At 69.5% G+C, this 21,110-nt stretch overlaps 1 protein-coding gene across 34 annotated transcripts in view; it reads right to left on the minus strand.

Moving 5' to 3' along the window:
* Positions 1-2,132: 2,132 nt before the first annotated feature.
* PLEC (plectin) overlaps positions 2,133-21,110 on the minus strand; it is a 58,619-nt gene continuing 39,641 nt past the window's right edge. For all 34 annotated transcript variants that reach the window (XM_059043187.2, XM_067017605.1, XM_067017602.1 and 31 more), the window contains 21 exons: positions 20,922-21,015; positions 20,278-20,432; positions 19,916-20,186; positions 19,766-19,843; positions 19,519-19,680; positions 19,236-19,340; positions 19,011-19,106; positions 18,634-18,759; positions 17,453-17,605; positions 17,213-17,367; positions 17,003-17,129; positions 16,733-16,916; positions 16,476-16,633; positions 16,177-16,355; positions 15,048-15,186; positions 14,590-14,946; positions 14,428-14,511; positions 14,163-14,267; positions 13,972-14,070; positions 9,600-12,980; positions 2,133-9,495 (listed from right to left, as the gene is read on the minus strand). In XM_059043187.2, coding sequence (XP_058899170.1) covers positions 3,310-9,495; positions 9,600-12,980; positions 13,972-14,070; positions 14,163-14,267; positions 14,428-14,511; positions 14,590-14,946; positions 15,048-15,186; positions 16,177-16,355; positions 16,476-16,633; positions 16,733-16,916; positions 17,003-17,129; positions 17,213-17,367; positions 17,453-17,605; positions 18,634-18,759; positions 19,011-19,106; positions 19,236-19,340; positions 19,519-19,680; positions 19,766-19,843; positions 19,916-20,186; positions 20,278-20,432; positions 20,922-21,015 — 12,394 coding nt within the window. In that variant the 3' untranslated portion in view covers positions 2,133-3,309. The remainder of the gene's footprint in view (positions 9,496-9,599; positions 12,981-13,971; positions 14,071-14,162; positions 14,268-14,427; positions 14,512-14,589; positions 14,947-15,047; positions 15,187-16,176; positions 16,356-16,475; positions 16,634-16,732; positions 16,917-17,002; positions 17,130-17,212; positions 17,368-17,452; positions 17,606-18,633; positions 18,760-19,010; positions 19,107-19,235; positions 19,341-19,518; positions 19,681-19,765; positions 19,844-19,915; positions 20,187-20,277; positions 20,433-20,921; positions 21,016-21,110) is intronic.

Consider the following 21,110-nt stretch of genomic DNA (forward strand, 5'->3'; position numbering starts at 1 on the left):
CGACCAGGGATCGAACCCGGCCCCTCAGCAGCGAGAGCGTGGAGTCCTAACCACTGGACCACCAGGGAATCCCCATCCCTCCCTGCTGACAAACTGATCGCAGACTTCGGCTTCCAGAACCGAGAAGAAGTACACTTCTGTCATTTAAAAGCCCCTACCCTGTGGTATTTGTTGTGGCAGCCCTGGCAGCGAGAATGTGATGGGGGGGGGTGGTCTCCGGCGAGGCCCCGAAGGAGAGCCTCAGCTCTGAAGTGAGGACAGAGCATGTGTGGAATCCACAGAGCTGTTCCTAGAGTGTCCTGGGGCTGGGGGGCTGCACATGTGGCCACAGGACATGGGTGACCGTGTGACCACAGCTCCCTTCAGGAGCCGGTGCCCTGAGACCCACCGACACACAGTTGGCGGGCCGGGCGAGGGCTTAGGGTGCGGGGAGTGGACGCCAGGCTCTGGCGCACGTAGAGCCAGAGGGCTGCACGGGCAGGTGGCCCACACCCCCACGCCCCCCACTACTGGCAGACCCCAGCCTTGCAGAGGGTCCCCGCGAGGGCGCGGAGGAGGAGGCCTGGCCGGGTGCGCCGTGGCACCCGGTGTGGCGGGTCGGGCTGCACACGGGCACAGCCCCGCCCGGGGCTGCCGACGGGGGCCGGGGAAACCCCTGGCTGGAGCCTCTGCGGCGCACCGGGCAGCCGCGGGAGTGGGAGGACAGCGGCTCCCCGGGCGGCCGGGAGGAACGGCCCGGCTGGCCGGGCAGGGCCTGAGAGCGCAGGAGCGGAAGGTGGGAAAGGGGTGCTGGGTGGCCACGGGGCTGAGGTCTTGCATCACGCGCCGACGTGCTGGGAGCACCGTGAGGAGCCACTGGGCCACCCACGGACTGCAGGACTTGACCAGTGGGTGCTGGGCTCAACCGGGGTGGCCCCGCAAGCACAGGCTGGCGACACGCCCCCTCCCAGCCTGGCCCGAGGCCAACCAGCAACGGGGGCGGTGGATCTCACTTCAGCTAGCTCAGCTGCCTTTGCCTCTCAACCTACCTGTGGGTTCCTGCAAAACATCACCTTGGACCTCAGACCCCTCTTCCGGCAAGGGGGTACCGCAGGGGTCCAGGCCTACAGGACACCACGCCCTCCAGAAGCTGCAGGTCTGGCAGAATGTTGGACAGCCTCATAAGGAAGTAGCTGACACCCTGAGGGACTGCAGCGCCGTCCTTCCGGATGTGGGTGTGACCTTGAGTCAATGACCCCAGAAGGCGGCCCACCCGCAACAGGCCCCGGGACCGGCTGGGGTGCGGGTGCTTCTCGTCCCTGCAACTTCAGGCTGCGAGACCCTCGCGGTCCTGGTCGGCGGAGGAAAACACGGCCACCCGGGGCGTGGCAGGAGCGGCCCACTCAACTCACAGCCGCGGCTACCACGCGGCCGGGCGGCTGCTCGCTGCAGACGACCGTCCTGGCCAGGAGGACCCTGCCCATCCGTGGAGGCAGGGCTGCTGCCCCGGGCATCTCGGTTATTCCCACGCCCAGGCTTAAGTGCCAGCGGGCCCGAGGGCAGAGCCCGACGAGGGCTCGGTAGCCAGGACTCTAGACCCCCAAGGGTGAGGGGACACCCCCGGGGCAAAGCAGGGAGACGGCACGGGTCGGGGCCTCGTGGCCTCGGAGCCCGTGGCTCAGCGGGGCTGTGGTCTGCCCCACTCACCCTCCTCCACCGGCCGCCGCCCAGGCTCGTGACCGCATCCTTCTCCGGAGCGTCACCCTCGGCCGACGCGGACCAGCTTACCCAGGGGTCACGCTGCCTCTTGCACACAGTCGACGACCGACTGACGGGCAACGTTGAGACCCCCGTCTCAGACGTAAGCGCCAGTCACAAACCCAGCCTGAGGGGCTGCGCCGAGGCCGAGGGACAGGTCACCACCTGGACTGAGCAGGCCCCGGCTGGCCCGGCCCCCACCTCACCCTATGCTCTGGATCACTCGGCCTGGGTTTCTCTGAGGGGTGCAGCCCCTGGCCAGCGTCTTCACGAGGCCCCGCTCTTCTGCCGCAGGCCGGGACACAGTGGCCAAGCTCAGAGCCTGGGGCTGCAGCATCCCCTTCGCCCAACACACAAGCTGACCTCAGGACAAAAAGTGAGGCAGGACCCGCGGGAAGGTTGGAATTGCTTTTATTGGGGCGAGCGCGGCAGGCCCGCCGTGGTCGGGTTAGTGTTCTGTCCTCAGAGGCAGCCAAAGCCTGGGCCTCCACCCGCCACCTACCTGGGTTAGTGGGACATGCAAAGCTCAGTCGGAGAGCAGAGGTGGGGGGCGGAAGCCACCGGGGCCCGGGGCTGGATGGGACAGGACTGGTGGCACCGGGCTGGGCTGCCTTGTCCCCAGGCCCGACACAGGGGTTGAGGCGCCCTGGGAGAGGCAGGCAGGCAGCACCCAGGGTGGGGTCCCCCAGGTTCCAGGGGACACTAGGCCCACGGAGGGGTAGAGGCCCGCAGAAGCCCAGTTGGCACGCCCGAGAGCCGGGCAGTGGTGAGCCTTTCACCAGGAGGGCCTGTCTCCCACCCCAGGTCCGGGTCCTTGGGGCCTGGGGTGCGAAGGGGGACACAGAAGGCACTTACTAGGGAGCTGAGGCTAGAAGGCTGAAGCCAGAGGCGTGGGGTCTCGGGTGCAGGTGGGGGGGCTGGGAACGGAGCCGGGAACAGGCTGGGGCCTGGCCCGGGCCAGCTGGGTCTGCAGACCGTACCCTCACCTTCCCATGGGGAAGGGGCTTCCCTGGGCAGCCTAGAAGAGATGACTGACCCAGGACTCCCTCCGTCCCCGCCCCCAGCAAGGCCCACCGAGCAAGCAGCTCGGTCCCGGAAACGGGAGAAAAGGCTGGCGCCGAGGGCCCTGCTACTGGCGGGGCCGAGGCCTGTTGCCCGAGCAGGTGGCTGGGGGTTGGGTGGGGCCGGCCGACAGGGCTGGGGGAACCTCGCCCAGATGGAAGCCCCCTAGGGACCGGAGAGGGCTGAGTCGGGGGCCCAGCTCTGGACCCTCCAAGGCACCTGGCTGTGGTGAGTGACAGGTAAAGAGGAGCAGGGAGAGGGAGAGGGGGAGGGGGAGGGGGCGGGTGGGGTGGGGTGGGGCGCGCGAGGTGGTCAGCGGGGCTGGACTGGCCCCGGCCCCCGAGAGACAGGCCGTCTGGACAACAGATATATGTTAACGTGTTAGTCTGTACTTTTTGGTTAAACTTTAGGCACCGCTTGGGAGGAAGACACCTTGAAACGTTGAAGTCCCCAGCGCCTGGGCGGGGAGTCTGGCCACATGCAGAGCGGGAGGCGGGGAGCGGGAAGGGGTCAGGCTGCCGCTGACTCGGGGCCCCCCGGGGAGGGCGCGGGCCCCGAGGCGTAGCGGCGGCCGTAGCCCGACGAGGAGTAGGACGAGGAAGAGAAGGTCATGGAGAAGCCCGAGCCGGTGGCGTCGAAGCTGCCGCGACGGGACCCAGCCCGGGAGCCGGTGCGCGAGCTGGAGCGCGAGCCGGCCGCGGAGCCGGAACCGCTGATGCTGTAGGGGCTGTAGTAGCCCTTGCTGGACTGGGCGGCAGCCTCCAGCAGCCGCAGGCCCGTGCCCTCCTCCACCATGCTGCGGTCCAGCGCGTCCTTGTAGGAGATCTTGAGCTTGGTCTTGGGGCAGGTGAGGTACTTGGAGTAGGCGCTCACGTCGCGCAGCTTCTGGGCGGTGCGGGCATCCACGGTGCCGCGCTGCAGGGCCTCGTCCAGGGCCACGCGGCCTGGCGTGTCGGGCTCAATCAGGCCGCCCGTCAGGTACTGCACCTCCAGGAAGCGCTGCCCCGCCTCGTAGTAGAGCCAGCCCTTCTTCAGGGCCTGGGCGGCCGACATCTTGGTCTTGGTGCGTGGGTCCTCGAAGCCGCAGAAGGCCTTCTGGGCCAGGTTGATGCGGTCCACCATGATCTTGTCCACCAGGCCCTTGTTGACGGCGTCGGTGACGGGGAAGCGCTCGCCGGTGCCGGGGTCAATGATGCCCCCGGTGCAGGCCTGCGCCTCCAGCAGACGCTGCCCGGTGATGTTGTCCACCAGGTTGCGGTGCATGGCCTCCGTGATAGACACCTTCTCCAGCGTCTCCGTGTCCAGGATGCCAGCCACGGGGCCCGTCTCCTCGGCGGGGTCGGACCAGGAGGCCAGCTGGGTCCTGGAGACAGCGGGGCTGATGGGGTAGGAGGAGGAGGAGCCCACGGAGGACGAGCGGGAGCGGAAGCCGCCGGCGCTGCCTGAGAGCATGTCGGCGAACTCGGCGATGGAGAGCGTGCCGGCGCGGTACTGGTCCAGCGCCGAGCGGTCGATGAGGCTCTTGGCGATGGCCTCGTCGATGTCGTACTGGCGGCCCGAGCGGCGGTCGATGATCATGGACTTGACCACGCCGTCCGACGAGGAGGTGGTGATCTCCTCCCACTCGCACTCCTGCTCGGACAGCTCCAGGTAGGTCTGGTGGTCGATGAGGCCCTTGCGGTAGGCCTCGTACACCGACATCTCCTTGCCCGTGTCCGGGTCCACGATGACCACACGCCGCTTGCGCACCGAGGACTTAGAGGACGTCTTCCGCTCCCGCTTCTTCTCCTTCAGCGGCAGCAGCCGCAGCCCCGTCTGGGGGTCAGTGACGCAGCGCTCCGTCAGCTGCAGGTAGGTGAGGTTCTCCTCTGTGTTGGGGTCGAAGAAGCCCTTGGTGTCGTCCGAGGGGTCGGTCAGGATCTCGTTCATCTCCTCGTCAAAGAGGCCGCGCTGGTAGGCCACGTCCACGGGCAGGCGGTGGCTCTCCTCGGGGTCGATGATGCCGCCCGTGGCGATCTGGGCCTCCAGCAGCCGGATGCCGTGCTCCTTCAGGATCAGACCCTTCTTCATGGCCTGGAAGAGGGAGATGAGCTTCCCGGAGTAGGGGTCCTTGTAGCCGGTGACAGCGCGCTCGGCCGACAGCAGCTTGTCCTTAAACTCGGGACCCACGATGCCCATGCGCACAGCCTCCTCCACGGTTAGCTTGAGCCCCTTGATGGGGTCGATGACGTAGCCGGTGGCCGCCTGCGCCTCCAGGAGCTCGAAGGCCGTGCCGGGCCGGATGATGCCCTTCTTCATGGCCTGGTACACCGACAGCCGCTCCTTGGTGGCGTCGACGAGGACGCCGGCGATGCTGCTGGTGCCCTCGAGGAACTTCTGCAGGTCCTTGGAGACCTCCTCGACGGAGACCAGGCCCTCCTGCAGCCGCAGCGCCGTGGCCTCATCCATGACCTGCGAGCGCACCAGCTCGTCCACCGTGATCTGCTTGCGCAGGCCGCGGAAGGTCAGCTTGCGGGCGTCCGCAAGCGTCAGGAGGAGCGGGCCGCCGGCCTCGTCGCGGCGGCACCGCCGGAGCAGCTGCGTGTAGCTGAGGCGCTCGTCCGTGGAGGGGTCCACGTAGCTGCGCACCTCGCTGGGCTCCGACAGCTGGTCGTGGGTGTCCTTGTCGAGGTAGCCACGCTGGTAGGCCACCTCCAGCGGGAGGCGGAAGCCTAGGCGCGGGTCGACGATGCCGCCCGTGGCCAGCTGAGCATCCAGCAGCCGCAGGGCCTCCTCGGTGGGGATCAGGCCCTTCTTCATGGCCTGGAAGAGCGAGATGGTCTGCTCCGTGTAGGGGTCACGGTAGCCAGTCACGGCCCGCTCGGCCGACAGCAGCCGGTCGTGCAGTTCGGGGCCCACCAGACCCTTCCGCACGGCCTCATCCACGGCCAGCCGCTCGCCCTTCACCGGGTCCAGCAGGAAGCCCGTGGCCGCTTGTGCTTCTAGCAGCTGGCGGGCCACCTCAGCACTCAGCTGCCCCTTCTTGAGGGCCTGGTAGATGGTGAGCGTCTGCCTGGAGCTGAGCCGGTAGACGCCGGCCACGCAGCCCGTGCCGTACACGTAGCGCCAGGCGGACTCGGCCTCCAGCACCTCGTGGAGGGTCCTGGTGCCCTCGCGGAGCAGGTCGTAGGACTCGCGGGAGATGATCCGGGCCTCGTACAGGTTCTCGGCGGTGAGGCGGCGGCCGACGCGATCGTAGGAAGCCAGGTTCTGCTGGCGGACGATCTCGGTCTTCTCGATGATCTCGATGATGATGATGATCATACGCTCCTTGGTCACGCGGCCGGCCTGGAAGTCGGCCATCAGCTGGGCCCGCTGCTCCTGGGGGATCAGGTCCGACTGCATCACCTCCCACAGGGACATGGTGGACCCACTGTGGCTACCGCTCCCAGGGATGTCGATCTGTGTCTCCTCGAAGGCCCTCCGGGTCTCCTCCTCGGTGTACACCCGCGTGGTCTCCACCACCTCTGCCTTCTCTGCCCCTTTTAGCGGCAGCAGCCGCAGGCCCGTCTCGGGGTCCTCCACGCAGCGCTCCAGCAGCTGCACGTAGGTGAGGTTCTCGTGCGTGTTGGGGTCGAAGAAGCCCTTGGTGTCGTCGCTGGGGTCCTGCAGGACGCGGTTCATCTCCTCGTCGAAGTAGCCGCGCCGGTAGGCCACGTCCACGGGCAGGCGGTGGCTGTGCACGGGGTCGATGATGCCGCCCGTGGCGATCTGGGCCTCCAGCAGGCGGATGCCGTGCTCCCTGAGGACCAGGCCCTTCTTCATGGCCTGGAAGAGAGAGATGGTGCTGCCTGAGTAGGGATCCTTGTAGCCCGTCACGGCCTTCTCGGCCGACAGCAGCTTCTCGTGCAGCTCGGGGCCTATGACACCGGCCTTCACGGCCTCGTGCACATACAGACGCTGGTTCCGCACAGGGTCCACCAGAAAGCCAGTGGCCGCCTGGGCCTCAAGCAGGAGAGTGGCGGTGCTGGGCCTGAGCAGGCCGCGTCGCATGGCCTCGTAGATGGTCACCTTCTCCTTGGACTCCTCCAGGTAGATGCCAGCGAGGCAGCCGCTGCCTTGGAGGAGTGTCCGCACCGAGTCCAGCTCCAAAAGGTCCTTGACCGATGTCTCGCCGTCCTTGAGCTTCTCATACTGGGTGCTGTCGAGGACCCCGGCGGCCAGGAGCTCACTGGCTGGCACAGGGGCTCGGAGGCCACTGAAAGAGAGCCTCTCCCGCCGCACGGTCTCTACTTCCTCCACGATGGTGATGAGGATCTTGATGATCTTCTCCACGGTGACCTTGCCCGTGCGGAACTGGCGCAGCAGCTCCTGCCGCTGCTGGGCCGTGAAGTACTCAGAGCTGATGAGCTCCCACACCGTCACCGTCCTGCCCTGGAAGCTGCCCACGGGGACCTCGACGGTGGCCTTCTGGAAGGCCTCGTGGGCCTGGAGCTCGGAGTAGAGCTCCTGCCGCTGGGCCCGGGCGGCCTCCTCTGAGAGCGGCAGCAGGCTCAGCCCCGTCAGCTGGTCGGGGCGGCACTGCCGCTGGAGGTGGCTGTAGGTGACTGGCTGCCGCGTACGGGGTTCACAGTAGGTCTTGGCGTCATCCTCGGCTGCCGAGAGGGCGGCGCTGGTCTCCTTATCCAGGTAGCCCCGGGCACAGGCGACGTCCAGGGGCACACGGTGGCTCTTGCTGGGGTCCACGATGCCACCTGTGGACAGCTGGGCGTCCAGCAGACGCAGGCCCTGCTCCCTGGGGATGAGGCCTTTCTTCAGGGCCTGGAACAGGGACACGCTCTGCCCTGAGTACGGGTCCTTGTAGCCCGTCACGGCCTTCTCGGCCGACAGCAGCTTCTCGTGCAGCTCGGGCCCCACGAGACCGGCGCGCACCGCCTCGTCCACAGTCAGCCGTGCGCTGGTGGCGGGGTCGATGATGTGCCCGGTGCCGGCCTGGGCCTCCAGCAGGGCCACAGCCGCCTCTGGCTGCAGCAAGTCTTTCCTCAGGGCCTCGTAGATGCTCAGCTTCTGCCCCGCCTCTTCCAGCCACACACCCGCGATGACGCCAGAGCCCCGCAGGGCCTGCCGCACGGCTTCCGCCTCGGCTACCTCCTGCACGGAGCGCTCGCCGCGCTGCAGCTGGAGGAAGAGCCCGCGGTCGATGACCCCGCTCTCGAGCAGCGCGGTGGCGGGGACGAGGGCCCGCAGGCCCTCGAAGCAGAGCTGGCGCTTCTGTTCCTGCTCCTCGACCACAGTGACGACGATCTTGATGATCTTCTCCACGGTGACCTTGCCCGTGCGGAACTGGCGCAGCAGGTCCCGCCGCTGCTCGGCCGTGAAGTACTCGGAGCTGATGAGCTCCCAGATGGTCACTGTCCTGCCCTGGAACCTGCCGAACGGCACGGACACGGTGGCCTTCTCAAACACGTCCCGGGCCTCCGAGTCGGTGTAGACCAGCTCGCCACCCTTGGCAGCCTGGTCTGTCAGCGGCAGCAGCCGCAGGCCCGTCTCGGGGTCCTCCACGCAGCGCTCCAGCAGCTGCACGTAGGTGAGGTTCTCGTGCGTGTTGGGGTCAAAGAAGCCCTTGGTGTCGTCGCTGGGGTCCTCCAGGACGCGGTTCATCTCCTCGTCGAAGTAGCCGCGCCGGTAGGCCATGTCCACGGGCAGGCGGTGGCTGTGCACGGGGTCGATGATGCCGCCCGTGGCGATCTGGGCCTCCAGCAGGCGGATGCCGTGCTCCCGGACGACGAGGTCCTTCTTCATGGCCTGGAAGAGGGAGATCTGCTCCCCGGTGTAGGGGTCCTTGTAGCCGGTGACGGCGCGCTCGGCCGACAGCAGCTTGTGATGCAGCTCGGGGCCCACGATGCCCTCCTTCACGGCCTCGTTGACGGCCAGCCGCCTGTTGCGCACGGGGTCCAGTAAGAAGCCTGAGGCCGCCTGGGCCTCAAGCAGGATGAGGGCCGTGCCCGGCCTCAGCAGTTGCCTCCTCTGGGCTGCGTAGATGGTCAGCTTCTCGTCAGCAGGTTTCAGCAGCAACCCGGCAACGCTGCTGCGGCCCTGCAGATAGTGGCGCACGTCCTCCCGCTGAGCGAGCTCGGCCACCGTGGTGCGGCCCTGCGCCAGCTGCTGGAGGTCCTCTGCGCTCAGGATGCCCACCTCCTGCAGCCGCTGGGCTGGCACCTTCCGCCGCAGGCCGTCGAAGGCATGCTCAGGCTCTGCCACCGCGGCTGGGCCGTCGGCTGCGTCTTGGCCACTGGGCAGGGCTCTGGCGGCCGCGGCCTGAGAGGGAGCGATCTCCTCCGAGGGTGCCGGTGCAGCCCGGCGCTCCTCCTCCAGGTGCCGCAGCCGCTCACGCAGCCCCTGGTTCTCCTCGGCCAGCAGCCTCTCCTGCTGCTGCCGCTGCAGCTCCAGGCGCTGCAGCTCCCCCTGCTGGCGCCGCACCCCCTCCTCGGCCTCACGCTGCCGCCGCCGGGCCTCCTCCAGGCCGGCCGCCAGCTGCCGCTGCTCCTCGCGCAGCTTCCGCGCCTCGGCCGCCTCGTCCTGGAAGAGCTGCTCCAGCTTGGCCTTCTCCTGCTGGATGAGCTGCTCCCGCTGCAGCAGGCTGTCCTTCTCGGAGAGGAAGCTCTGCTGTAGGGCCTGAGTCTCCTGCAGCAGCTGCTCCTGCCGCACCATCTGCACCTGCGAAGCGGGAAGGGGGCGGTGAGGGACGCGCGGGCACCCCGGGGAGCAGCTGCCTGAGGGCAGACCCCGCCCCAGATCCCTGCCCACATGCGGGGAGATACCTCCTCAGACTTGAGCTGCAGCAGCTGAGCCTCCCGCTTGAGCTTGTCCTTCTCGAGCTCCAGCTCCGCGATGGCCTCCCGCAGGCGCTCGGCATCCCGGTCGCTTTGCTGCCGCTGGGTCTCGAGCGTCTGCACCAGCGTCACCTTCTCCTGCGTGGCGAGCTCCGTGCGGTATAGCCTCTCGCCTATCTCCTCCGCCTGCTTCCGGAAGCGCTGGGCGTCCTCCTCCGCTCGAGCCTGAGCCCGGCTCATCTCGGCCACGCGCAGCCTGAGCCGCTCCGCCTCGGCACTCATCTCCAGCTGCCGCTGCCGCTCCGTCTCCAGAGTCTTCTGGAAGCCCTGCGCCTCCTGTGCCAGCTGCTGCGCCATCTGTTCCTTGTCCTCCTGCAGCCGCCGGGCCTGCTCCTGGGCGACCTCCTTCTGCTGCTGCAGCAGCTCTGCCTCCGCCTTGAGCCGCGTGGCCTCCTGCACCGCCTGCATCTTCTCCTTGAGCATCTTCTCTGCCAGGGCCCGCTGCTGAGCCAGGTCTTCCTCCGCCAGCTGCCGCAGCCGCGCCGCCTCCTGGGCCGCCACGCTCAGCCGCGCAGCCTCCTCCGCCACCTGCTTCATCTTCTCCGCCTCCTCCTGCAGGAGGCGCTGCGTACTGTCCTTGTCGCGCAGGATGAGCGCGCGGTTCTCCGCCTCGATGCGAGCCTTGAGCTTGCCCAGCTCCTCCATCTGCACGCGCAAGGAGAACAGCTCTTCCTCCACCTGGCCGCGCTGGCGGGCCGCCTCCGTCACCTCCGCCTTCAGTCGCTGCAGCTCCTCATCCAGGATGCTCTTCTGGTGGTCGGTCTCCTCCAGCTGCAGCCGCAGCGCCGTCAGCTCCTGCTCCACCTGCGCCTTCTGCCGCAGCGCCTGCTCAGCGAACTTCTTGTGCTTCTCCATCTCCGCGTCGGCCGCCTGCTTCTGCCGCAGGGCCGCCTGCTCTGCCTGCGCCCGCCGCGCTGCCTCCTCCTCGGCTTCCTTGCGCAGCTTCTCCGCGGCAGCCTGCGCCTGTGCCTGCGCCTGCGCCTGCGCCTCCGCCGACTGCTTCAGCCGCTCCGCCTCCTCCACCTGCCGCCGGCACTGCGCCGCCTCGCGCTCAGCCCGCTCCCGCGCCGCCTCCGCCTCCTCTGCCGCCCGCCGGGCCGCCTCGGCCTCGTTGCGCAGGCGCTCCAGCACGCTCTGCTCTTGCTGGAGCGTCTGCTGCAGCTCCTGCTCCTTCTGCTGCACCGCGAACGCGTGCGCCTTTTCCTCTGCTTGCAGCCGCTTCTGCGCGGCCTCCTGGGCCAGCTGCAGCTGCCGAGCGGACTCCTGCTCTGCTCGCTCACGCAGGCGCCGCGCCTCTTCCACCTTGGCCTTGAGCCGCTCCACCTCCTCCAGCGCGGCCTTCCGCTGCCGCGCCGCCTCCTCCTCAGCCGCCAGGCTCTTCTGCACACGCTCCTCGGCCTCGCGGCGCCGCCGCTCCTCCTCTGCCGCCAGCTGCCGCTGCCGGGCGGCCTCCTGCTCCGCCTGCTCCTTGCTGCGCAGCGTGTCCTCGGCGCTGCCACGGATGCGCCCCAGCTCCAGCTCCAGCTCCGCTTTGCCGGCGGCCGCCTTCTCGAAGCTCCCCTTGAGCGCCAGGATCTCCTCCTCCACCTGCCGCCGCTGTCTCAGCGTGTCCTCCACCAGCCCCTTCTGTCGCTCCAGCTCGCTCTCCGATGCCTTGCGCAGCTGCGCCAGCCGCTCCTCGATGTCGGCTTTGTGCTGGGCCGCCTGCTCCTCCAGAAGCCGCCGCTGGAAGGCCTCGTCTTCGGCCATCCGCCGCAGGCGCTCGTTCTCCGCCTCCTTCTCCTTGAGCGCTATCTCCGCCTCCGTCTTGAGCCGCGTGGCCTCGCCGATGGCGGCCAGCTTCTCGGCCAGCACCCGCTCCGCCTCCGCCCGCTGCCGCACTGCATCCTCCTCCGCCAGCTGCCGCTGCCGCTTGGCCTCCTCCGCCAGGGCACGCAGGCGGGCGGCCTCCTCTGCCAGCTCGCGGAACCGGCCGGCCTCGGCTTCCAGCTTCTGCTTGGACTTCTCGCTGGTGGAGCGGGACTCCTCCTCGGCCCGCGCCTTGCTGGCCAGCAGCACCTCCATCTCAGCCCGCACCTTGGCCAGCTCGGCCTCCAGCTCCCGGCGCTTCTGCGTGGCCGCGTCCGCCTCCCGCTGCAGGCGCGCCAGCTCCTCCTCCAGCAGCTGCCGCTGCTGCTCGCCCTGCTCCGTCTCGGCGCGCAGCCGGATCAGCTCCTGCTCCGCTGCCAGGCGCTGCTGCGCGGTGCCCTCCGCCAGCTGCCGCTGCCTCTCCAGCTCCTGCTCGGCCAGCTCGCGCTGCCGCGCCGCCTGCTCCTCCGCCTTGCCGCGCCGCCGCGCCTCCCGCTCCGCCGCCTCCTTTTGCTTCTCCGCCTCGGCCTGTGCCAGGCTCTTCTGCTGCGCCACCTCCTCCGCCTGCAGCCGCAGCCGCAGCGCCTCGTTGGCCTTCAGCTGCCAGCGCTCCAGCTCCCGCTCAGCCTCCGCGCGGGCGCGCTCGGCCTCGGCCTGCTGCTGTGCCCGCCGCGTAGCCTCCTCCCGCAGCTGCACCACGGTCACGTGCTCTTCCTTGAGGGTGCGCTCCAGCTGCGCCGTCTTCTCGGCGAAGGAGGCGTGCTCGCTCTGCAGCTCTGCCTCGGCGCTGCGCTGCGCCGTCTCCAGGGCCACCTGCACTTGGCGCGCCCGCTCTGCCTCTGCCTGCCGCAGGCGCCGCTCCGCCTCCTCTGCCTGCAGCCGCAGCTCCTCCAGTGCCTGCAGGGCCCGCTGCTTCTCGCGAGCCGCCTCAGCCTCCGCCTGCACGCGCAGGGCCAGCTCGGCCTCCGCCTGCCTCTTGCGCTGAGTCTCGTCTTGCACCTGCCGCCGCAGGCGCTCTGCCTCCTCCTGGGCCTGCCGCTTCTGCGCCTCGGCCTCCTCCGCCCGCGCACGCAGTGCCTGCAGCTCGCCCTCTGCCCCGCCGCGCTGGCGCTCGGTGGCCTCCAGCTGGAGACGCACCACGCGGATTTCCTCTTCGATCCGCAGCCGGCTGCGCTCGGCCGCCTCCACCTGCCGGGCCTTGGCCTGGATCTCCGCCTCCGAGCTCTGCCGCAGGTGCTGCAGCTCCTCCTGGATGCTGCGCTTCTGCTGCTGCGCCTCCACCGCCACCTCCTCCCGGCGCGCCACCTCCTCCTGCATGCGCCGCTGGAGCTCCTGGGCCTCGCGCTCCGCCTGCGCCTTCGCCTGTGCGTGCGCCTCGGCCAGCTGCCGCTGCTTCTCCAGCGCGGCCTCCACCTCAGCCAGTCGCTCCCGTTCCTCTGCCCGCTGCTGCTCAGCCAGCCTCTGCGGCCGCAGCGGAGAGAGGGAGAAAACCAGAGAGACGGGTGAGCACGGAGCAGGCGCTCCCGGCACGCGACACGGTGCCACCACGGCTCACCCCAACAGCGCGGTGCAGGGCTTGGGAGGGGACAGAGGCCCCGGCCCAGCCGAGGGAGGCTGCGTGCACCCACCCAGGGCACTTGGGGCAGCGAGCGCAGCCTGGCCCCGTAGTGCTCACCAGCCCGGGGTTCTCCCCTCTTCCCGCAGACAGGCGACAGAGACACACAGACAGGGAGAGAAAGAGAGAGAGAGCGCGCAAAGCAGCAGGCTCCCAGGGCCTGGGAGGTGCGCCCACCACACAGCCCAGCCTGAGCACCGTTGAATGCCCGGCGCCCTGGCTCTGGCCACGGGGCCCCTTCTCCCTGACCCGGCGGGGCGGGGTGGCCAGCGTGGGACATCAGCGCAGGTCTGAGCCAGTTCGGAAGGGGGGACTCGATAGCCTGCGGTTCTGAGCAGAGAGGAAGCTGCAGGTAGGCCAGACGGAGGGGTCACCCAGGAGGCAGGAGGAACAAGACGGAGGAGGTACCCCTCCTCACCCAAGCACCTCGGGGCACCCCTCCCCAGCCCCCGTGACCCAACAGCCCAAAGTTCTTCCAGAGCAAGTGCCCAAGTAAAGAGGCCAGTGCAGAGTCCCGAAGAGGCACACACACACAGAGAGAGCCGGTGGGACGCCTGGCGGGGGGGGTGGGGGGGTGGGTGGGGCAAGTGCCAACACAGGAGCGGAAGAGAAGGTGCCAGCCGCCACAGGGAGAGCAGTGCAGCATGGGGCCAAGGTGGGCTGGCCCGCAGATGAGGCAGGCCTGGGGACGGGCCGTGCTGCGGGGAGCTGGGGGGCGGGGGGGCGCTGGCAGCAGCAGGCAGGAGGAGGGAGTGGGGAGAGCTCAGGTGGGCTCCTGGGGGCCACGCCGGGGGCACGGTGGCAGCAGGACGGGCTCCCCACCCGGGCGGGCCGTACCTCTTCCTCCTCCATCCGCCGCAGAGTCTCACCGATGAACTTGATGTACTGGCTCGTGAGCGTGCTCAGCTCACTGTAGCGGGTGCGCAGGTCCACGTACTGGGGGGCGGGAGGGAGGGGGCACCCAGAGTCAGCCCTGCCCCTGCTGCCGCGGGCTCAGCCCACCTGCCAGCCCCGCCCCTCAGCCTCACCTCCTGGATGATGCTCTCGGACCCCGACTGGACCTTGGGCTTCTTGGCTGGCGAGGCCACCGGCTCCAGCTGTGCCTTGTACGTGACCAACTGAAGTTCATAGTCCTGCAGGGACACACTGGTTGGCCCTCGGCTCTGCCCTCCCCACCCTGCCCCTGAACCTGCCCACAGGCTTTGCCCAGCATGGCCTGGTCTGCAGGGCACCCCCCGAGGTCCCAGGCCCACCACCTGCCTCCCCCGGGACACGAGGCCGCAAAGGCCTCACCTTGATGGCGTTGATGTACTGCTTCGCGAACCTCTGGCACTCCTCCACCTTCTCCCCGTGGCGCTCGATATCGTCCAGCAGCGCCTGGGGGAGCAAGGTGGTCAGCAGCCAGAGGGTGCACCCCGCCCGCGCCCCACCCCTGCCCGCCTGGCCGGGACCCACCTTCTCCCGCCGCAGCTGCTCTCGCACGGCCTGGCTGTTGGCCAGCGGCACGGCCTGGATCTGCTCCTGCCTCCGCTTGGCGTCCTGCAGCCAGGTGCCCAGCGGGTCCGCGCTCTCACGGTAGTAGCGCAGCTGGCGGCCCAGCTGCTCGAGCTCGCGCTGCCGCACGTCGCTCTGGGCCAGCACGGCCTGCCAGCGCTCCAGCAGCAGGGCAACCCGCTCACGCCAGCGCTCCACCTCCACGTCCCGCTCGCCGTGTCGCTGCTGCAGCCGCTCGCCCACCTCCTGCGCCCCCCGCAGCTCGTCCCGCAGGGCATCGAACACAGGCTGCTGCGCCTCCGCCCGTGCCCGGAGCTTCTGTTGGGTCAGAGGAGAGGCTGCCATTTCAGCCCGAGGCCCCTGCCACTGGCCCCGGCGTCTCTGGGCCCTCACGGCAGGGCGCGGGCCCGTGGCAGTACCTTCAGCGCGGCCTTGGTGGCCTCGAGCTCTGGGAGGGTGGCGGGCACGGCCTGGGCCTCCTTGAGCTGCTCCTCGTGGGCCCTGAGCACCTCCTCGGCCCCCTGCGTGCTGCGGATCACCAGGCTGATGGTCTTGAGCCTGCGGGAGAGCAGGGCTCAGAGCGGGGCTGGGGGGGGGCTGGAGGGAGCAGCCAGGCCACCACGGTGGAACCCCAGACCTGGCGGCCAGCTGAGCCCTGTGATCATGCATGGGCTTCAGGGAGAAGAGCGGTGCAGGCAGAGGTGGTTGGGGACCTTGGACACGGGGATGCTGCAGCCTGAGTCCTGGAGGGAGCCCCCATCAGCCTTCCAGCCCCCAGACTGACAGGGACGCCCCTCACAAACAGCACGTGGGGTGCGTGCAGGAAGGCTGGGTGAGAGACAGAGACGAGGACTGGGGCCTCGGAGGGCGGATCACGTTGGGGCTGAGGGGGGAGCAGCGGGGGGCTTATCGCTAAGCTTCCGAAAGCGATCTTTGAGCCGGGAGTGTGCACCCTGAAACGAACTGCGAGGGAAAAAGAGGTACCCGTGTCCGGGCGCGGGGGGGGGCAAGGAGGAGGCAGGGGCCCTGGTGAGGACTCCGCATTCCCTGGGAGGCACTGGGGTGGAAGGGCCTGTGGGAGAGCCAGTCGGGACCCTCTCAGCACCCTGGCGCTCTGCTGTCTCATCCGCTGCCGCCCTGCCTGCGCTCCGCAGGGCCTCGTCCCCACCTTCTGCCAAGAAGCCCCTCCCCCACGGTTGCCAGTGCCCCCAGGTGCCCGGTCCTGCCCTACCCCGCGATGCGCCCCAGCCCTCACCTCTGCCCGCACACCTTCCACGTCAGTGACCCTCCCACGGGCGGGGCGGGCCCTAAGTCCTCCTCCAATGGTCCCTCAGCCCCTCTCGCCCCACATCCAGTCGTCGGGAACCCCTACCTCCGAGGCACACCAGGACTCAAGCCCTCGGGCCACCTCTGCGACCCCCACCCTGGTCCACACCGGCCAGGCCCCGCAGCGGACCCCACCTCGTTGGCACCAGTGCCCTGCCAGTCCACACACTGCCCGAGACGCCCCTCCGGTCACAGCCCCTGGCCGCCGTCAGGTGCACTCACTTCTCCAGGTAAATGGCGGACAGGCTGCGGACCTGCTCCAACTTGCCCAGGGTCAGCTCCAGCTCTGAGCGCAGAGTGGGGGCGGCGGGTGACGGCTCGGGCAGGGCCAGGACCTTCTCGGCCTCGGCAGAGAGCCGGGCAACCCCCTTGCCCAGTCCCTCCACCTCAGCCTGTGCTTTCTACGAGAGACGGGGCAGAAGGCAAGCTGAGCCCGCAAGCCCAGCGCACGGCACGCGTGGAAGGCCGGGGCTGGGGTGCGGTGGGGCCGGGGCTGGGGGAGGTGGGTGGACGGGGCCTGCCTGCTGCTCGGTGATGCGCTGGGCGCACTCCCGCGCGGGCTCCTTGTCCAGCGGCAGCCGCAGGCGGTGCACGGTGCGCGTCTCGCAGGCCTCCAGCTGCAGCCGGATGTCCTTGAGCTCTGAGATGCAGCGCTGACAGCGGGACTCCTCCTGCTCGCCTGTGGACACGTCCTGCTCACAGGCTGCCCCGGCCACGCTCTCCCGCCACCACACACACACACACACACAGCCCTGCCCCCCGGGCGGCACCCGCCTACCCTGCTCCAGGCTCTGCACCAGCTGCTGGTAGTGGCGGCTGCAGGAGCCGTACTCGCGCTCAGCCTGCAGCCGGTCCTCGGGCCCGAAGCCACCAGCGTCCTGGCTGTCCCGCAGGAAGGCCTGGTAGTGCAATTCCAGGCTTCGCAGAGCTTGACGCTGCTCCTCTGGTTTCAGTGTGCGGAACTGCAGGCGGCATGAGGGCTGAGCGCGGCCGCAGGAAGACCCCTGCCGCCCGGCACCACCCAGAGTATCCAGCAGGGCAGCCGTACCGTGACCAGGGACCAGGAGCGGATGAGCTGCATGTCGCGGCTGAGGCTCTGCCACGCCAGAAGGCTCTTCATTTCCGTGTGCAGCTGGTGCCACAACGCAACCAGGGCCTGGTGCTGGGCCTCCAGCCTGGCAGGTCAGGGGCACGGTCAGAGGTGTCCGGGGACCTGCCCGACACCACCCTCTCCAGCTGCGTACCCAGGACCACGCACCTGGCGATGGCCTCCTGGGCCTCCTGGTTGGGCGGGGGCACAAGAAAGCACACGGAGGGCACGGCGGCCTCGCTGCAGGAGCCGCTGAGCACCTTCCAGTAGAACGGCTGCGCAGGGCCTACCATCTGGCCCTCGTCACCCTTGTGCACGGTCACCTGAAGCAGTCAGAGCATCGTGGCGTGGCCCCACCCACAGCCATGCCCCGCCTACCCGGCCCCGCCTACCCGGCCCCGCCCTCACCTCCATCTGCTTATAGTCGCACACGGCCAGCAGCGGCACGCGGCCCCGCACGGGGTGCGCTGGGTTGCGGGGCTTTAGCTGCACGATGGTCTTGGCCCGCTTGGCCAGGCCTGAGAGGTGCCCCCTGTACTCGTTTAGCTGCTCCTTTTCGTCCTGCAGAGGAGGGACAGCTCAGAGACCATCATCCGGTGTCGGACACCGAGCGCCCAGACGAGGGTCTGTGAGGACCCACGCGCCCACCCCGGGAAACGCACGAGCACCCCTGGACCCCCGCTACGCCCTGAGAGCGGGTGTCCTTCCAACTGCCCCCAGAATGCTGTGGGGCCGGGCACTCCTTCCTTCCCCGTCAGGACCGAATGGCCTTCCCCGGCCCCCGTCACACGTGGCGTCCTGCAGGGGAGGGCCCCGTCCTGCCGTGGAAGGTCGCCCACCTCCTCCCATCCAGCCACTCCGAGGGACGGAGGACCGTCCGAGGCGGCAGGTCAGAGCCCACGCGGAAGCTGCCTTCACCTCTCCCGCCCCCTCCCAGGCCAATGCTGCCGCTGAGGGGGCCTCCTGGACCCCAGGCTTCGCTGACCCCCCCCACTCCTGACCGCAGGAGCTCCAGGCGGCAGGGCCTGCCAGCCTCCTCTCTCCTCCGTCACTCCCCGCCCCGGGGCACCTGAGCAGCACCCTCAGCTGCCTCTGTGTCCTCCTCGGCCCTCCCGACTGTGCCTACCCCAGACTGTCAGGCCCGAGATGCTGATGGACCTGCCCGCGGTGGCATGGCTGGCAACAGCACAGCTGACTCAGGCCTCTACTCCCTCCAGGGGCTCGGTGGTGGTGGTGGTGGTGGGGGGGGCTCGTACCAGCTCTGGCCAGCCACCTGCCCCCAGGCCAGGACCCTGCCACTAAGCTCTTGGTTCACCCATCCCCCCGCCCCACTGTGCTCACCTCCAGCCCCTATCGTGCCTCCTGACCCCCACTGGCCCCTCTAGTCACCACTCTCGGCCTCCAAAGGGACCTTTCCAGAGCATCGACGCAGCCCAGACACCGGGCCAGCCTCTCCCTGTGCCCCCCTGGCCCTGGACCCCGCCACCTCAACGCCTGCCGCTGCCTGTGGCCCTCCAGCCCCACAGGCCGGGCCGCAGCGTCTGCCTCTCGCCGGGCTGCACGGCCCTGGGCCCGGGTGGTCAGCTCACCTGGGCGTCCTGCAGTAGGTCCTCGAGCCGGGTGACGGTGATAGAACGGTCACAGGTGTACTTCCTGCGCAGCGTCTCCTGCAGCTTCCGCAGCTGCTCCTCGGCCTCCCGAACGTCCGAGAAGAACTGGGGTGGCAGAAATGGGTCACGCTAGGCCAACAGCCCAGAGCCCCCGACCAGAGCTGCCCCAGCACGGGCCAGAGGGGCTGGGCCCAGCAACTGGGGAGGATCCTGACGCGAGGTCAGTGGGACAGTGCGTGGGGTCGATTATCCACGTCTGCACGGACACGGGGAGGGGCCCCAGATCCGCAGCAGTGGTCGAGGGGCTCCTCGAGGTCACTGCAGCAGAGCCGGGGGTTGGGGAGCCCCGTTCTCACCTGGAAGTAGGCAGTGTTCTCCTTTAGGTGCGCCTCGATACAACAGCACAGCTGCAGCATCCAGCTCCACTGGGTCTGCAGGGCCGCCTGGAAGGACTGCAGCACAGCACGTGGCCACGTCGGGCTCTGCCCCACCACACCAGGGGGGCCCGGGGGGGTCCCCGCATCCCCACCCCACCACACCAGGGGGGCCCGGGGGGTGGGTCCCTGCATCCCCACCCCCACCTCTGCTGTGGGCCGGACAGGGTGGTCTTCCCGAAGCAGGCGGTCGCCGGTGCTCTGGATCTCTTTGATTTTCTTTTCCTTCAGCTCTAGCTCGTGCATCAGGGCCTGACACGGAGGCAAGGGGTCTCAGGGGTGGTGCCAGGGCCACGTCGGGGTCCACCCGTCTCCCGCCAAGCACCACCCGGGGCCTGGAGCTGGCCCCGCACTGGGGAGGGCGCTCGTGGGAGGGGAGGGCGCTCGTGGGAGGGGAGGGGAGGGCCCGGGGGCCGGCCAGCTGCCTCACCGAGTAGCCCTCCTTCTTGGCGGCCATGTTGGTGTTGCGGTCGCTCCAGTCGAAGCCCACCTCCTCCTCCTCCCTGTCACTCAGCCACATCAGCTCCTTGGTGGCGGCGGCCACAAAGCCGTGCAGGCTCTCCAGGGACCGGAGGCGGGCCTTGGAGGAGCTCTGTGAGCAGGCAGGCGGGGAGTGTGTCAGCCCCGCGCCCCCCCCCCGCCCCCCCCACCCCGGCTCCCAGCCGGCCGCCACTCACGAGCAGCCTGGCGTACTGCAGGTCCAGCCGACCCAGGCAGTCTCGGTAGGCGCCCCGGGTGGCCGGGGAGAGCTGGCCCTGTGGGAGATGAAGGGTGAGGCCTGCGGCGGCCGGACCTGGCCCGCCCCCGCCGCCTGCCCCCCCCGCAACCTCGTCGGTGCGCGCCCGCTCGATCTTGGTGCGGAACTCCTCGATCGACTGGTGCAGGCCTCGGTGGCTGCCCAGCTGCGCCTCCACGCTGGGCAGGTCCACGCCCCACTCGGCGCTGTCCAGCCGGCGCTGGTTCTCCTCCACCCAGGCCAGCAGGTCCTGCAGGTAGCGCAGGGGGGAGCCCTCGAGCTCGGGGTGCCTCGGCGTGCTCCGCAGACGCAGGTTGTACTCGGTGCGGATGGCCACCAGACGCTCATGCAGGCGGTACACCCTGTGGACGGGGCAGGGGTCAGGAGGGGTCAGCGGAACCGGGGTGCCCTCCCCAGGCCCTGGGGATGGGGGTGGGGGTGGGGGTGGCCCACCTGCGGTACATCTGCTCGCCCTGCGGGTGCCGCCCATCCTTGAGAGTCTGCACGTCGTTGAAGAGCGTCCGGATCATGCTGTCCGCCTTGTCCAGGTCCCGCTCCACCTCGCCCGCCCGCTGTGGTGCCTTGCCTGAGGCCAGCAGCCGGACATCCTGCAAGGTGGTCGCCCCGACTCAGAGCCTGGCCACCCTGCCTCCCACCTGCCTGCATGGGGCTCCCCTGCTGCCTCCGGGCCCACCCCCATCCTTTCCCTTTCCTCCCCGTCCACCACGGTACGTCCTTCGGATGTTTCTGGCCAAAGCCCCAGCCCCCACTTCTCTGGGGGTCCAAAGGCCTCCACTAGGGCCCAGGAGCCAGACGGTTCACGGTCTTGTCCTCCGGCTCCCACCCCTGGAAAGTTCTCCCCAAGAGAGCCCCTGTCCAGGCCCACACAGTCCTGCCCCTCTGGGCCCCAGGGGTCTGGGTGCCTCCAGACAGCAGCAGCTCAGGGCGGGCCTCGTGCCCAGAAGCCAGCTCTGCCCGAAGCTAGCAGTCGGAGCTGGCTCCGCACCCAGAGGGAGGAGGGCTCAGGGCCCGCCTCCCTCCCCCAAGCCTCCCCGCCCAGGCCCACCCTCGTCCCCGCCCCGCACCCCGCCCCTCACCGACTGCAGCAGGGCGTCGGCCTGGTTCAGCTGCTCTTCACACAACCCGGCCTCCATCTGCAGTTTGCTCACGACACGCTGAAGACGCTCTAGTCTGCGGCCCAGAGCAGCCACGGGACCCCAGTGAGCGGCGTCGGCCCACCAGGCTCCCCACCGCAGAGCGCAGCTCCCCTCCTGCTCCTGGCCTGC

This window comes from Kogia breviceps, chromosome 17 (genome assembly GCF_026419965.1).
Source record: "Kogia breviceps isolate mKogBre1 chromosome 17, mKogBre1 haplotype 1, whole genome shotgun sequence".
In the NCBI taxonomy this organism is placed as follows: Eukaryota; Metazoa; Chordata; class Mammalia; order Artiodactyla; family Physeteridae; genus Kogia; species Kogia breviceps.